We start from the raw sequence: 14602 nt of genomic DNA, 5'->3' as shown, positions 1-14602 counted from the left end.
GGAAGGCTCCTTTCTGGAGGTAGGATTCCAGAATCCATTTAAATCAGAAATGGCAAATACATGGCACACGTACCACAACTCTCCAGACTTCTACCCTTAGCAGACATTCCTAATCAATCTCAGCTCAAAGCCTAGATACATCCTCAGACGCCTTCTCAGTATAACACTCCAGGGACCACTACCACTCAGAATGGGTTGATGAGGTGAAATCCATTTCCCACCTCTGATTCGGCTGTTAATGGATGGTTGTTGGGCTAGAGAAGGTGTTACAGGGAGTGGACATGGATGAGTGAACATTCTAGGCCTGTGATACAGCCATGGAGAACGTGAGCAGGCTGGTGCCAACGGGGATTTAGATGAGATATGTCCTAGGTAAGTAGAGGCCAAATGGGGGAAAGATTGGCAGGCCTCTCCTCACTCAGCCCTAGGGGGCTTGGTTTCCTCTGATAACATGCCTGTCTTGGGGGGGCTCTTCAGCCTAGTCAAGAGAGATTAATCCCTTCCAAAAGAATTTCCCCAAAACAGAGTTGAGACCAGAGAAGATTGAATCATTGAGAAAACTGGGCCCCAAGTCCATGCCATGCCAAGAGAAGCACTTTATAAACTGAAGGATATGCCCACCCAAGCGAGGATTATTGCGGGACCTAACCTCAGCCCCCCGGGCCTCATGCCCTTCACCCTGACCCCAGGCTTCAGCTGTCTGTGGTCCTTTGATGGGCACCATCTTGGCTTCTGTATCCTGGGAACTCTAGGCAGCCAGTTCCCAAGGGCGAACCTTCCTTGCAACCACACCTTGAAGAGAATACTCCAGCCTCTCCAGCCACCTGAGACCCTGCTGACTGACCCCCTCACCCTTCTTCCTACCAGGCGACCTCCTCCCTGCAGATGGCCTCTTCATCCAGGGCAATGACCTCAAGATCGATGAAAGCTCCCTGACAGGGGAGTCTGACCAGGTGCGCAAGTCTGTGGACAAGGACCCCATGCTGCTGTCAGGTGAGCTGTGGCCCACGGTGGGCTCACTCCCATTGCCGGTTCTGCCCCCATGCCCAGGGGGCATCCATGTCCCCTTTATGAGGCTGGAGGGTCTCAGAGACTTTGGTTCTTGTCTCCAGATCTCTGGCCAACTCGGACCCAAACGAGAACTCGCTCCCTTTTCCCCTGCAGTCGTACATTGAGCCTACTGTGCACTGAGCAGCACTGCAGGCCCTGGGGCGAGCACAGTGAATAAAACTGACAACGAATTCCTGCCCCCATGAAACTTACCTTCTAGTAAGTTGATTTTCTGAAAAGTCAAACATGGAAGCCTGTTCTCGTGAGAGATGAGAAAGAATCAGTCTGGTGATGCCTACTTTAGATGCGTGCTGTGTGCCAGGCATTGGGCTGGAGGCTGGGGACACAGCAGTGTACAAGGCAGATGAGGCCCCAGCCTTGAGGCGCTTGTAGTATAGTGTGGAGAGACAGACAATGTTAAAATTCCAGAGGGTAATACATATATGATGAAAAAAAAGCAGGGCGATGGAGTGCAGGTGGTGGGGGAGGTCGGGGCGGCCACATGTGAGCTGAGGTGTGAATGATGGAAAGGAGCTGGTCTTGCAACTTTCCAGGGAAAGAGTATAGCAGGGAGCAGGAGTAGCAAGTGCAAAGGCCCTGAGGCAGGACCGGGAGCAAGAGGGAGACCTTGTGCACCATGGTCAGGAGTTTATAAATTTTCTGCGTACGATGAGGATTCTCTGGAATCAGCAGTAAGCTGATCATGTTTACATTTTTAAGATCTCAGTCTGGCTGCTTCAGGGGGCAAGAGAGGAGAGGAGACCCTGCAGAGGTGAGGCACCAGACAGGTGAAATACTCGCCCTCCAAGCAGGGGCACCAAAAAGGCTTTATTGTCCAGCAGCGCTCAGCAAACATCCTCTGAGCAGTTGCTCTGGGCCAGGCCCTGGGCCCTCCCTTCCATGATGTTACAGACTCATCCCCTGGCCTTGGAAGCCCCCAGCTTGAGTAAGCTGGGGGAAGCAGACCAGCAAACAGCTGATTCCACAGTAGAGGAGTGAGGAAGGTGTGAGAAAACCGACAGAACAGAACTATCCAGAGAGGTGGAACTGAGCTGGGTTTTAAGGGGTGAGTAGGAGCCCACCAAGCAGAGTTGTGGAGAAAGGGCCCTCCTAGCAGAGGGGCAGCGGGATTTCCTAGAAATACAGAAGAGGAGAGCAGCATGTCTGCAGGGTACGACGGTAAAAAGGAGTGAGAATTGGGTCTGGGGCATTTATTATCAAGAACTATCTAACCAACATTTATTAAGCACCTACTGTGTGCCCGTGGTTAATGAGACAAACAAGGTCCCTGCCCTCCTGGAGCTTAGAATCTAGTAAAAGAGACAAACAAGGAAGGAACAAACAAGCAGATATTTAACATAATTTCAGATAGTGATAAGTCAGGTGAAGACATTACACCATTATAGTGAGATAGAGACCCTGAGGAAGGGGACGGGAATCTTAGTTGATCAGGGAAAAGCCTGTCTGAAGAGGTTGCATTTGAGCTAAAACCAGAACAATGAGAAGAAAGAGCATTCTAGGCAGAAGGATAGCGAGTGCAAAGGCCCGGGGCGGGGTCTGACCAAGTGATCATGGAAAGCCTCAAATGCCCTTTGGAACTTAGAGCCACATGAGAGCTCAGTAAATGGTCATTGCTCTGTGGCCCTGGTTCTGACCTCTGGGCTTAAGTGGTTGTCAGACAGGCGAGCATCCTTGGGAGAAGTGGCCAGGTGGGTCACGGGGATCAGTGCAAGTCGAGGGAAGGAGCTAGGCCTGAGTGGATGAGTGATGAAGGTTCCAGACAGTTTGGAGGAAGGAGAGGAGGGATGGTTCCCTGACAGGAGACTGGGGAGAGAAAATGTTCAGGGTCACTGACCTGAAGCATGAGCAAACAGCCACAGAGGTGGGCACAGGTGCAAAGACGTTGGAAAAGAGCAGCAGGGCAGAGTTGGATGGGAAGTCGGCTGGCCAGCTGGAGTGGAATCAACCACTCTAGTCTCGACCTTCCATCTGGCTGGAAGCCCAGGCAAATGGAGTAGACCCTGGGCCTCTGGATGTCAGGAAACGGGAGCCAAGGTCTCCCGTGGTGTCTTTGTGGGCAAGATGGAGAAGACTGTGCTGAGGCCAGGGGATTTCGGTCAGTTTGTGCTGACTCTTGAACTGCTGGCAATCTGGTGAAAGGTTTCTAGCGGCCTTCCCTGGAGCTCTGTCCTGTTGCGGTATGGAACGTATGCCCATCAAGTTCACAGAGACCACAAGTCCAGGAAGGCTGACAAAGAGAAAGCAAGGATCAGTACCCACAAAGATGGCCAGAGTGCAGGGTGAACTAGACTCAAGAAAATGAAACTTGACCGTGAGCTGCAGTACTGACATTCAGAAACCCAGCTGCCTGGCGGAGAGGGAGGGCAGTGGCTTAGCCCAGGCTCCTGGGGAAAAGACAGTGAGAAAGGGGCATGGTCAGCCCGATGGAAAGCAATCTAATTGGAAAGAGAAGGATTCTGTAACAGTCAGAACCATTCCAGGAACAAAAGAGGCTGCCTGTGTGGTAGTGAGTTCCCCGTCACTGATTGTGTGTGAGCAGGGCCTGGACAGGCTATGGGTGGGTATGTTGTAGAGGAGGCCGAAACCCTGAATGGGCGCTGCATTCAGTGCTGCTCCCTGCAGTGAGAGTCACAGATTCAGTACACCTGTTCTCACCTGCACCTCTGCTATAGACCCACCTTGTTTCCTTCCTTCTGCCCTGCCTCTGCTGAGGCCGTTCCCTCCTCCCACACGGCTCTCTCCCTTCCCCACTGCACATTTAACTCCTGCCCGTCTGCTCAGTCCCACCTCCTCCATGAAGTCTTCCCTGACCACCCCTGCCCTGTGCCACCTGGGACCCATGCGTTAGCCTGTGACGTCACACCGCGCTCGGCCCATTCGGGCGCAGCCTCATCATGCTGATTGAGTTTTGTGCTGCGCAAAGCATCTCAGGTGAAATAAAGAGCAAACCCATCCACAGTCCCATCACCCAAACAAATCCAACAGGTCTCACTTCTATGGGCCCTTCCGTCCTTGGCCGGTCCAAGAGGGTGGGAGCCCGAGCCTGAGGCTGTCGGGAGGTCAGCCCAGCTCCACCCCAGGCCCTGCACACCTTAGGGCTCAGGCACTGTCTGCCAGAGTGAGGAGGGAGGCTGCGCTGCATTGTAGAAAGAGCAGAGTTGGGCAGGCTGAGCCGGATCTGGGCTCTGAAATGAACTTGCTTTGTGGCCTTGGGCATGTCGCTTCACTTCTCTGAGCCTCAGTTTACCTGTGAGGAGAACAGTGGCGTCCTGGTGTGTGATGTAGGTGAGGCCCCTACCTAGCACAGTGCTGCCGGAGGGATGCTCACGGTCGGCTGGTTCCCTTCCCTGTTCCTCGGACGGAGCCTGGACTTGGGAGTGAGATAGCCTGGGTTCACATCCCGACTCTGCCCTTCACTGGCTGGGAGACCTTGGACGATCTTCTTATACCCTTTCTGAGCCTCCATTTTCTCACTTGTAAAGTGGGAGAGGAACCCCAGCTTATATGTCCATTCCCCCTCCCTTCCTTCTTCTTGAATGTGTCCCCTTTCCCCCTCTCTGGGCTGGCCCTGTCTCTCCCCCATCCAGCTCCTCTCCACCTTCAGCCTGCCCAAGCCTGCCTCCTCCAGGGGGTTCTCCTGGATTGCTGTCTTCCCCAGTGCTCTGAACCCTGCATAACTGCCATTTGGACTCTCACATGACCAGACATCTCGGACCCTTCCCCTGTGCCGGTGGCTTTGCTGGGCCTTCTGGTCAGAGGACCCTCAGAAAACACAGAGGGACCATGCTGGGGGCCCCTGCAGGGTCCTCATGGTAGTTCAGACGCCCCCCCATGGCACCTGGCACACTGGCTCAGCCTAGAGGAAGGCAAAGAATGCTCAGTTCTCGATCAGGTGGCCTGCCATGCCCGACCTTTGACCCTGGAAATGTCCCTTCCTCTCTAAGCCTCCATGTCTGTGTCTGTGCAGTGAGCCGGTGAGGAGCCCTTCCCCCCTGCCTGCTCCACAGGGCTGTTGTGGGGAGCACATGCCTGGACAGATGTGACTGTCCTCTGTGAACGGTGCACGTGTGAGATGCTGTGTGCTGAGGAATGAACACAGCCTTTGGAGGCAGAACCTCCAGGTTCCAGCCCTGCATTGGCTCCCTCTATGACCTCTGCCCATCAGGACCTCAGTCTCCCCATCTGACAAGTGGGGGCAGACGAGCCTTCAGAAAGATTCAGATGTCTCCAAAGCTGTGGGCACAAAGGAAATCCTAAAGGCCTGGAGCTCGCCCCCCAGGACACACAGGCAGACACAGGCCCATGTCTGCAGTGGCTTCAGCCCAGGCAGAGTAGAAACGTGCAGAAATCGCAGGTCCCTACATCCACGGGGTGAGGTAGGGGGAGTGTGGACACCAAACCAAGCACTCACTTGCTTCCCCTGCTGCCTGTGGACGTGCCCCCCGTGTGGCCGCAAAGTCCACTCTCTGCAAGGGGAGCAAGAGATTCAGATTTTTCAGGTCAATCTCCCGATGTTGAAGACGTTGGGAAGAAATTCCAATTTTTCAAAAGCCTGTGTGGGTCAGACAACCTATGGGTGGGCCCTGGAATACAAACTCTGACCTCGGCCTATTTTTTTTCTTAGTTTTGTATTTTAATATAATTTCAAACTTTCAGAAAAGTTGCAGGACTAGTACAATGAACGCCTGAATGGCCTCCCCTCTGGTTCAACTGCTGTTGCCATTGTGCCTCCCTTGCTCTCAGGAGCCTCCCTCTCTCCTTCGTCAGGGCCTCTTCCTACTTCAGGTGTGTCTCCGAAGAAAAGGTGTCCTCGTGCATAACCACAGCACAGTGATCAATTCAGGAAGCGTTGATGCCATACTGATACCCGACATACCATCCATATTCACACGTGCCAGCTGTCCCCACAGCGTCCCCCAGGCTGGGAGCCAGCGCAGCCGCATGGCGTTTAGGTGTCCTGCCTCTTCAGCCTCCTTTAGCACAGAGCAGGTCCTCAGCCTTCTTTTGCCTTTCCTGGAAGGCCAGTGGTTTTTAACCTGCCTGGGTCATGAACCCCCATGAGAGTCCCATGAAAGCAATAATCCCTCTTATGAGAAGTAAATGTCCGGACTTGTCACCTTACAGCCTGTCAGTGGACTCACAGATCCCTAGAGAACCATGGTCTGGTCTCGATTTGCAGCTGGGGAAACTGAGGCCCCAAGCAGGCGTGTAAAGGCCCACCGAGGCCAGGGCCAGAGGGAGACTCCAGCCCGGTAGCCTCCTAGCGCCCACACGCGAGCGCACCTCCGAGGACCCCTTGACTTCATTACCCAGCGGCGTGGCCTGTTTGAAGCACCTGATAGTGAATTCCACGGGGAAACCAACAACCAGGCACCATCGATGTGGCCATGGAAGGGACAGGGGCCAGCGGGCCAGGGTGGGGACTGTCCTCAAAAGCAGCAGGCCCATTGGCTCGGTCCCCTGCAGGACCCCAGCCTCCTCCATCACCCCTGGAACCAGAGCATGAACAGCATGAGGTTACCCAGGACATCGACAAACTCTCTCGGGCCTGCCGAGCGGAAGGCCAGGCACGGGGAGCCGGACCTACCACCACTGCCGCTGCCACCAGGGAGCCTAGGACAGCACCGTGACCGCAGGAAGGCCCAGTGTGCCGCTCGGCCCGCGCTCTCTCCATTACACTACCCTGCCTCTTCTCCATGAGAGGCAGCGGGGTGTAGTGGATAGAGCACGGGTTCAAGTCCCGGCTCCACCGCTCACGGTTGTGTGACCCTGGGCCGTCGCTTAACCTCTCTGAGCCAGAGAGGCCACAGGTGGGCGGAGGGGCTTGGGGTTGTGCTGCACTAAAACCTACCTCACAGGGCTGTTGTGAGGGGGACGGGCTTGTGGGCCATGAAGTGCTTTGCCGACTGTCTCATGCTCTGTGAGCATGCGTTATTACTGTTATTAACTGCGTTGATAACAATAATGAAGACAGAACCGCGTCTGGCATGGCAATCGCATTGGCTTTGCTTGATGCTTGTGCCGGAGGCAGGTAATAATCCCCAGAGAAGGCCTCTGTCCCTTCCTCCCTTCTCTACCCCCAGGAAAAGGCCTTTTAGAAGGTCTGACCTCCCCGCTCTCCCTGTCCAAAGAGAGGCTTAGGAAGTCAAAACCAGGAGAGTGAGGAGCTCTGGGTTTAAGCCCCTACCTGTGCCTCATGTGCTGTGCAACCTCACTGAGCCATTTGCCCTCTCTGGGCTAAGAAGGTTCATTTTGTAAAGTTAGGCTCCTCTAGCTCTGCCACCTGGGACTCAGTGCACCCCACTTGCCATCGCCTGAGACTTTGGCCCCGAGATGCCATCTGGACCAGGCCTGCAGCAAGTCTGAGGCAGAGATGGGCTTTGAGTCTGCAGTTGGGAGAGTTCTGGCCGACACTCAGCTGCCAGGTTAGAGGCCGCAGAAGTCATCTGCAGGGAGAGGAGATGAAGGTTCAGGTGGGGCAGGACAGGCCGTCCCGTTGGTGGGAGCCCGCAGTGTTCCCTGGGCCCGAGCTCCTTTCTGGCTCACGGATGGATGGACAGACGGATGGGCGGGAGCTAGATGCTGACAGAGCTCCCTCACCGCTCGCCTGCCTCCCTCTCGCTCCTCGGGGCTGTGTCCCCAAACAGCTCTGCCTCTGACTTTGTGCACAAGCCTTCCCAGCAAGGGAGAGAGAGTAGGAGCCGGGAGCCACCCGGCCGCCCCAGCAATGCCCTGTGAAATGCGGGTGATGATAATGGCCTCACCCGGGGACTGTGGCCACCGAGTGGGAAAAGGGGCTCAGATAGTATGGGGTACATGGGGAACGTCCATAAATATTAGCTCTCTTCTTCCCTCCCCCCAGAATACTTCCGGCGGCTCCCTACTGAACCCCGAGGAGACACCCAACCCTGCAGCTCTGCACTCAGGCGACCCTCAGCTTCAGCCCAGCTGATCCGCAGCTGTCACACTGTCCCATCTGCCCCCTTTGCCTGGGCTGTGTCCCCCGCCAGCCACGGGACCCTTGGGTCTCTGTTGTCCTGTGTTGTTGCTGATGTGTGTGCCTGTCTGTTCCCCTCAACCCTAACTAGACTGTGAGCCCCTGAAGGGCAGGGACCACCAGAGGCCCTTTGGGCCCCAGAGCCCGGCACAGGGCTGGACTCCACCACACCTGTCCATCCCGTGAACAAGCGTGGCCCTGGAAGGGAGTGACACATGGTCAGTTTGTCTACTCAGGCCTCTGCTGGCCCGTCAGAACTCCCCGAGATGCTGCCTTTTCATGGAGGCTGCCCTACCCCAGCCAGGAGTGGCCCTCATCTCCTTGGGACCTAAGGTGCCCAGACTTCACCATTGAGAGGTGATGACCTAAGCCAGACCTCCCCATTTTACAGAGGACAAAACTGAGGTCCACAGAGGAGACGGCTGGCCTCAGGTCACACAGCACATCAGCAGCAGACACCAGACTTGTTCCCAGTCCCCTCCCCGTCAGCCTAGGGTCCTCTCTATCAACCACCCCCCATGCTGTGTGTTCTGAGGGGCTCCATGGGAGCATAAGGAGGTGAAGGATGGTACCCAAGGGACCATGGACTTGGGAGCCTGCTGCAAGGCCCAGCCAGGGCCCCCCTCCCCAAAAGGTTCTCAACCTCTGTCCGCACCCAAAGACCCATGGCTTACATGGGTCTGCAGCCCTTGGGGTTAAACATTGTCCCCTGCAGGGGATCCTGGAGCTGGGGAGTGGCAGCCTGGGGGTGACCTGGTCTGCTCTGTTCTTCCTCCTGCAGGAGGGGCAACCAGGCTGTGAGGTCCCGGTGCGGGAGAGGGGCAGCCCAGGGAGGACAGCTGGGCTGGATGAATTTGACCCTTTGTGAAACCATAAAGATGGCTTATTGAGGGTGTGTGGATTCTCCATTATAAATGTAATACATGTCCACCATGGGAGATACAAAAAAGGAGGTAGCAGGGAGGACAGTGCTGGATTCCAGCTACAAGCCTCCACTGTGGCAGGAGGAGAGGACTCGCCCTCAAACCTGCCCTCCAGGGGCTCACAGGCTAGTGGGGACACCGGGCTTGGAGGCACCCCCAGGGGAAACCCCGGGGGGCAGTCCAGAGGAGATAGGTGATGTCCTTTTGTTGGGGTCAGGGAAGTCACCTAAGAGGAGAGGCATTTGTCCTGAGCCTTGAGGAGGAGGTTTTGGAGAAGAGGTGTGGGAAGGGCATTCAGGCAGTGATAACTGTGTGAGCAGAGGCGGGGATGGGGCTGGGGACCAGGGCTGGACAGAAGGGCCCAGTGAGCTGTGCTGCGCCCAGGGCAGAGGGCGCAGTGTGGGAGTCAGTGGTCAAGGGCCGGAAGAAGGTTGAGGCGTGATCCAGGGGGTGCTGACCAAGATGTCTGGACTTTGGGGAGCTATGGGGGGGGTGTCTGAGCTGGGGGGGCAATGGTCAGAGCGAAGGCTGGGCGTGCTGCCGGGGCACAGAGGGAGGGAGGGCCAGAGGGGGAGTTTGATGCCCCCAACTTCTCTGGCCCATCTGAGGCTAGGGCCTGGAGGACTCCCCAGGGCTCATCGAGGCTGGGAGGGGGGGGCATGCTATGCCTTCACCCCATGCCCCCGCATCCCCGTGTTGCGGGCAGAGGCCACCTCCCTGGCTTCCTCCTCCTTCCTCCCTCCTCCCTGGCCTCCCAGTGCTGAGATGGGAGTGATTAGATTAGAAGGTGATTTGGGGTCTGATTATCTTGGGTGGAAATTGGCCCCCTGTGTCTTTTTCCATCCCGCCCAGGACTGGGGAGGTGGGGAACAGCTTCTCCATCACCAGCCAGGCAGAGCCAACTTTTTCACAAACACGTTTGAGACCAGAGTGTGAAGCCTTCTTTCCTGGGGAAGAGCAGTATGTGAGAAACCGGACAAGGGCTTGGTCCCTCTCCAGCTGGTGACCTGGGCAAGCTACTTCTCCCTCAGTTTCCTGTTCTGTCGACTGAGGGCCAGTATGAGGACTAATGAGATGACTGCGTGTGAAGGGTTAGGGTTAGGGTTAGGGCACAAAGCCTGGAGCGGAGTAGGTGTCCTACAGAAGGTAGCACTGGTTGCTGTCCCTGCCATCTATGCCCTGTGAGTGCACTGAAGTGTGTTCAGCCCTCACCTTTGAAGATCTACAGTGACCCCACCCTCACCCACGTGTGACCTCTCTGGGCCTCAGTTTCCTCCTCTAATACTGCTGGTGTTTAACAGTCCATCCAGCCAGCTCCCACACAAGCTGAGCCCGTGTATGAGAAAGCATTTTGTCAGCAAGTTATTGTAGCTCCCAGAGTCCCATAGTGGGGCCCAGATTCTCCCTGTTTGTGCCCCTTGTGGGGTACGTGTGCTTCAGGGTCTGTCTGTGACGGGAAGACACCAGGCCTGGGCTGATCGGCCTGGAGTTAGTGTCCGAGCTCATTCTGTGGTCCCCACTGTGCCCGGCTTGGGGACCGAAGAGGCTGGGAATGGGTAAAGAACCAGCTGAGGAGCTCACCCCCTGAGAGCCCAGGTCCTGGTACAGCTTGCTGGGCTCCATGCTGCCTCTGGGAGCCTTCATGACTTGGTTTACCCATCAGGGATGGACAGACCAACCTTTACCACCTCAAAGGAGCTTACTGGAGGGCATCTGTCTGTCTGTAAAGCACTTTAAGATCCTGAGATCCTGGAGGCCAAGAGGCTGGAACACCACACATGCACACGCACACAGGCACGTGTGCAAACACACACACGCACGCACACACAGTCTCAGGACATCTCTCAGATCCCAGAAGGAAAGGGAAGGGGTGGGTGAAACCTCTTGAAAAGTGAAAAGAGATTCCTTGCTTTAAGGAAAGTGCTTCTTGCCCTGACTCAGAACCTCTTGACTCTTATTTTAGATACAATCCTAATGAGTTTGTCCACCTAGACTTCAAGTCTGAAGCAAAGTGGGAGGCCAGGAGAAGGCCATCAGTGACAAGTGAGCCTGAAAACAGGAGGAAATGACCATGATCTTGAGGGGAAAGAAGGAAAATCTCTCAACAGCAGAAGGAGTTCAAGAAGCAAGTCCTCAGGGCCGTGTAGTGGCTGGGGTCAGTGGCCGTGGCCGTCTGTCTGGTAGACCAGGTATAGCTCTTCCTGTGCAGCCTGGGGATGGCCGGAGACCCTGCACCGGGCAGGATTGGACTGTTAGTTCTCTGCTGAAGGAGAAACTGTATGCTGCATTGTAGAGAGCTTTCTAGCCAGAGTGGTAAAAATGAAAATCGGAAAAAAGGAACACCTGACAGGCCAAACTTCATTTATCAAGATTCTTTACTAAGCAGAGTGCCCTCTTGTCAAATAAAAGCTGACACAGAAACCCCAAAGATGAATAAACTTGGGCCACTCTGACCAAAGGCCTCCCTTGCCCCGTATGGCTCCCGTCCTGCCCCCTGAAAGAATTCCAGGACCCTTTGGAACCCAGTTTTAAAAATCTAAAATTCTAGGAAAGGAGTTCTTAAGTTTTCTTGCACCGCAGACCCCTGGGGAGGTCTGAGGTCATCAGGGGCCACCCCTATTCAGAATAAAGCTTTGAAATACATAAAATAAAATACACTGGATCACAAAGGAAGCCAATTAGATTGAAATAGTTAAAGTAATTAGAAAAGAACTAATGTGTGGTGTAGTAACATATGTGCTTCTTTATTAGAATAACAAGATCCAGCAGTCAGTGTAATAACTGCCTTAGTTGTAGAATAAGGATAAGCCTAAAAAGTATCTGCAACAGCTATAAAGTGATATTAAAAAAAACCCATGATTTCTGTAACATATGTACTGGTGTTGTGGCCACCACTGACACTCCTGGGGTTTATTGCCTATGTTCTTAATAGGGGGAAATGCGAAATTTCAGTTTGATGTTTGTGGAAATAAAGAGGTCATTGTTTTCTCATTCAACTTCATAGAGCCCTGAATTCTTTCCCCAGATCTTTGGGAAGTTGGTGCACCCCATTTTAAGCAGTCCAGTCCAGGGCTTAGTTGGCATTTTTTTTTTTTTTGCTGGTTGCAGAGCAAGGTCTGGTTCTAGATATATCATTAAGGAAAAGAGGGAGTGGTCCCTGCTTGGCCCGTAAGACTGGGAGAGGGGGAAGGGGAGAGAGAGGAGAGAAGAAGGGATTCTCTAGGAGCAGGTAGGAGGTGGTAGGCCTGAGCTTTCTGGGGGCCTAAGAATTGAGGTATAGCAGTGTTTGAGCTCCAGGCCCATCACAGCACTATCCCAAGGTGAAATCATCTTTAAAGGACCCACCTTGAGCACACACCTTGAACCTTAACTGTAGGTGGTGCCCTAGGACCTCAGCAGGCAAATTGCCTCGAGTCAACTGAGACCGAGTGCCTTCCGCTCCTTGCGGGAGGGGGCTTGGGCCGTGCAATGGTAACTTGGCTTTCGTCCCCTTCCCCAGGGACTCATGTGATGGAGGGCTCTGGACGGATGGTGGTGACCGCCGTGGGTGTGAACTCTCAGACCGGCATCATCTTTACCCTGCTGGGGGCCGGCGGTGAGGAGGAAGAGAAGAAGGACAAGAAAGGTAAGCCCAACGCTCTTGTGGACCAGAAAAGGAGCTCTTAAGGCCACATTTTTTTTGTTGTTGACTCATTCACTAGACAAAATAGTTATTGAGTGCCTTTTATGTCCATACCCTGTGCCAACAGCTTCCTCCTGTAACCCCAAGGCCCTTCTTGGGCCAGGAGGCTCTGTCTGTTCCATCTCCAGGGTCTCGTTCCAGTCTCTGTCTTGTCCAGTCATGTCATGGGGGGCCCCCCTTCCCCCTGGGCCAGGCCAAGGGGGCTGAGCCTTTTCTTGAGTCTCCAGCCTCAAGTGTGACCTGTTCCCATCATCACCCCTGATATTACGTAGAAATCCCCACCTGGGCGAATTCCTCCACTATTCTCAACTCCACTGAGCAGAGCTGCACACTCACCCAGTATAGACTCTCCCCAGAGGTGGGTCTTCTGGGGAAGGTGGCCAAATGTGTGCCTGCAAATCAACTGCTGTGAGCCTGTCCCCATTGTCCCCAGAGCTGCCATCTCAGCTGGGTTCTGTCTCCTCCTCCCCCTGCAAACAAGATTCCTCACTCCATGGGCTGCCCTTGGTGCAGCAGGTTGTCGGCCTGGGCTACAGCTGCCTCTCAGAGCAGAGGAGGGGTGGTTGGAAAACATGAGCCCCAATCCCATCAGACCAGGCCCAAATCCAAGGCCCAGCCTCTGGCCCAGAACAGCTGAATACTTCCCGACACTCACACTCGGTCTCGGGGACACCCCCCACTCTCACATCTGCAGTCTTTTGTCTCCTTCCCCAAGCTCCAGAGGAGGAGCCCCATACCCAGACCTTCTGGAGTCCAGGGGAAGGAGATGAGGTAATAGATGACCCCTCCTTCAGTTTGAGGGGCAGCCAGCCTCCCTCCAGCTCTCAGAGGTCAGCCAGGCACCAAGTCTGGGTCACGATCAAAGGATACTTGTTCCCAGGGGCAAAACCCGTTTCCTGGTGGGGTACCCCTAAGATTACGATGGCCCATCCAGCAGCAATGGAAATAAGCTGTGATCTGGGAGAGCTGAGGTTGAGACTGAGGACCAAGTCTTGGCCAAGAGGCCCGGAGCACGTCAGGACAGCGTCCGCGCAATGCCGTAGCAGCTGTGGCCAGCTGTGGCCCCAGGTGCGGGCAGTTGGGCAGGTTGCAGCAGCTCTGCCCACTTCCTTGGCCTCACTGGGGCCTGGGTGAGGGGCACAAGCACCCAGAAGCTCCCATGGGCCAGACCGGTGTTTCTTAAAACTCCAGTAAAAAAACAGGCCTCTTCTGCCCCAAAGCACAGGTCAGTCCCTTGCTGAACATTTACCTGCACTCCAACGAGATGGGGACATCAGTGTAGAAGGAAGAGGTGGGATGTGCAGGGGACGTGACAGAGGAATCTGGGAGGCCAGCCCAGCCCCTCAGGCCCCCACGAGCAGCACAGCCAGGCTGGACCTCCTCGGCACTTCCATTCCATCACCTCCACCAGGGACATTGCTTAGAGCCTCCCGTTTCAGGATGACCCCAGGCGTACCGGTGTGTGTGTGTGCGTGTGCGTGTGTGTGTGCGCGTGCACACACAAAAGGCTGTATGTGCTTCTCCTTCATTAACATGTCTCAAAAATCATCACACAGGTGTGAAGAAGGGGGATGGCCTTCAGCTACCAGGTACAGTAAGACACTCCTCAGGGTAGTTGGGGTTTTAGAAGTAGCAGCAGCCATTGACCCCTGAGCCCTGGCCCTAGATCCCCAGCACACAGCTAAAGGGGGTACCTGACTGCGGGGGGCTCTGCCCCACCAGACCTCCACTGTGCCCCCGTGCACTCCCGGTCTGCCTACCTTCCAGGGCTTTCAGTGCAGATGGTACCGCCACCACCTCCACACGCCCTCAGCCCGCTCAGCACGCCATGACCCCACAGAGCCCGTCCCACCTTCCCCTCGCCTCACAGCACAGCCACCTTACCCAGCATCTCTTCCCTCTCCTTCCCGCAGAACCCGTTTCCCCACC

The 14602-nt window shown here is 55.2% G+C and overlaps 1 protein-coding gene across 2 annotated transcripts in view; it reads left to right on the top strand.

The window, feature by feature from the left end:
* Positions 1–14602, top strand: part of ATP2B2 (ATPase plasma membrane Ca2+ transporting 2) — a 110275-nt gene that overhangs the window by 38682 nt on the left and 56991 nt on the right. For both annotated transcript variants that reach the window (XM_033865425.2, XM_073787677.1), the window contains exons 4-6: positions 868–993; positions 12491–12616; positions 14230–14262. In XM_033865425.2, coding sequence (XP_033721316.1) covers positions 868–993; positions 12491–12616; positions 14230–14262 — 285 coding nt within the window. The remainder of the gene's footprint in view (positions 1–867; positions 994–12490; positions 12617–14229; positions 14263–14602) is intronic.

Source organism: Tursiops truncatus, chromosome 10 (assembly GCF_011762595.2).
Source record: "Tursiops truncatus isolate mTurTru1 chromosome 10, mTurTru1.mat.Y, whole genome shotgun sequence".
Taxonomy (NCBI): Eukaryota; Metazoa; Chordata; class Mammalia; order Artiodactyla; family Delphinidae; genus Tursiops; species Tursiops truncatus.
This window is presented reverse-complemented; position numbering and strand designations above follow the sequence as displayed.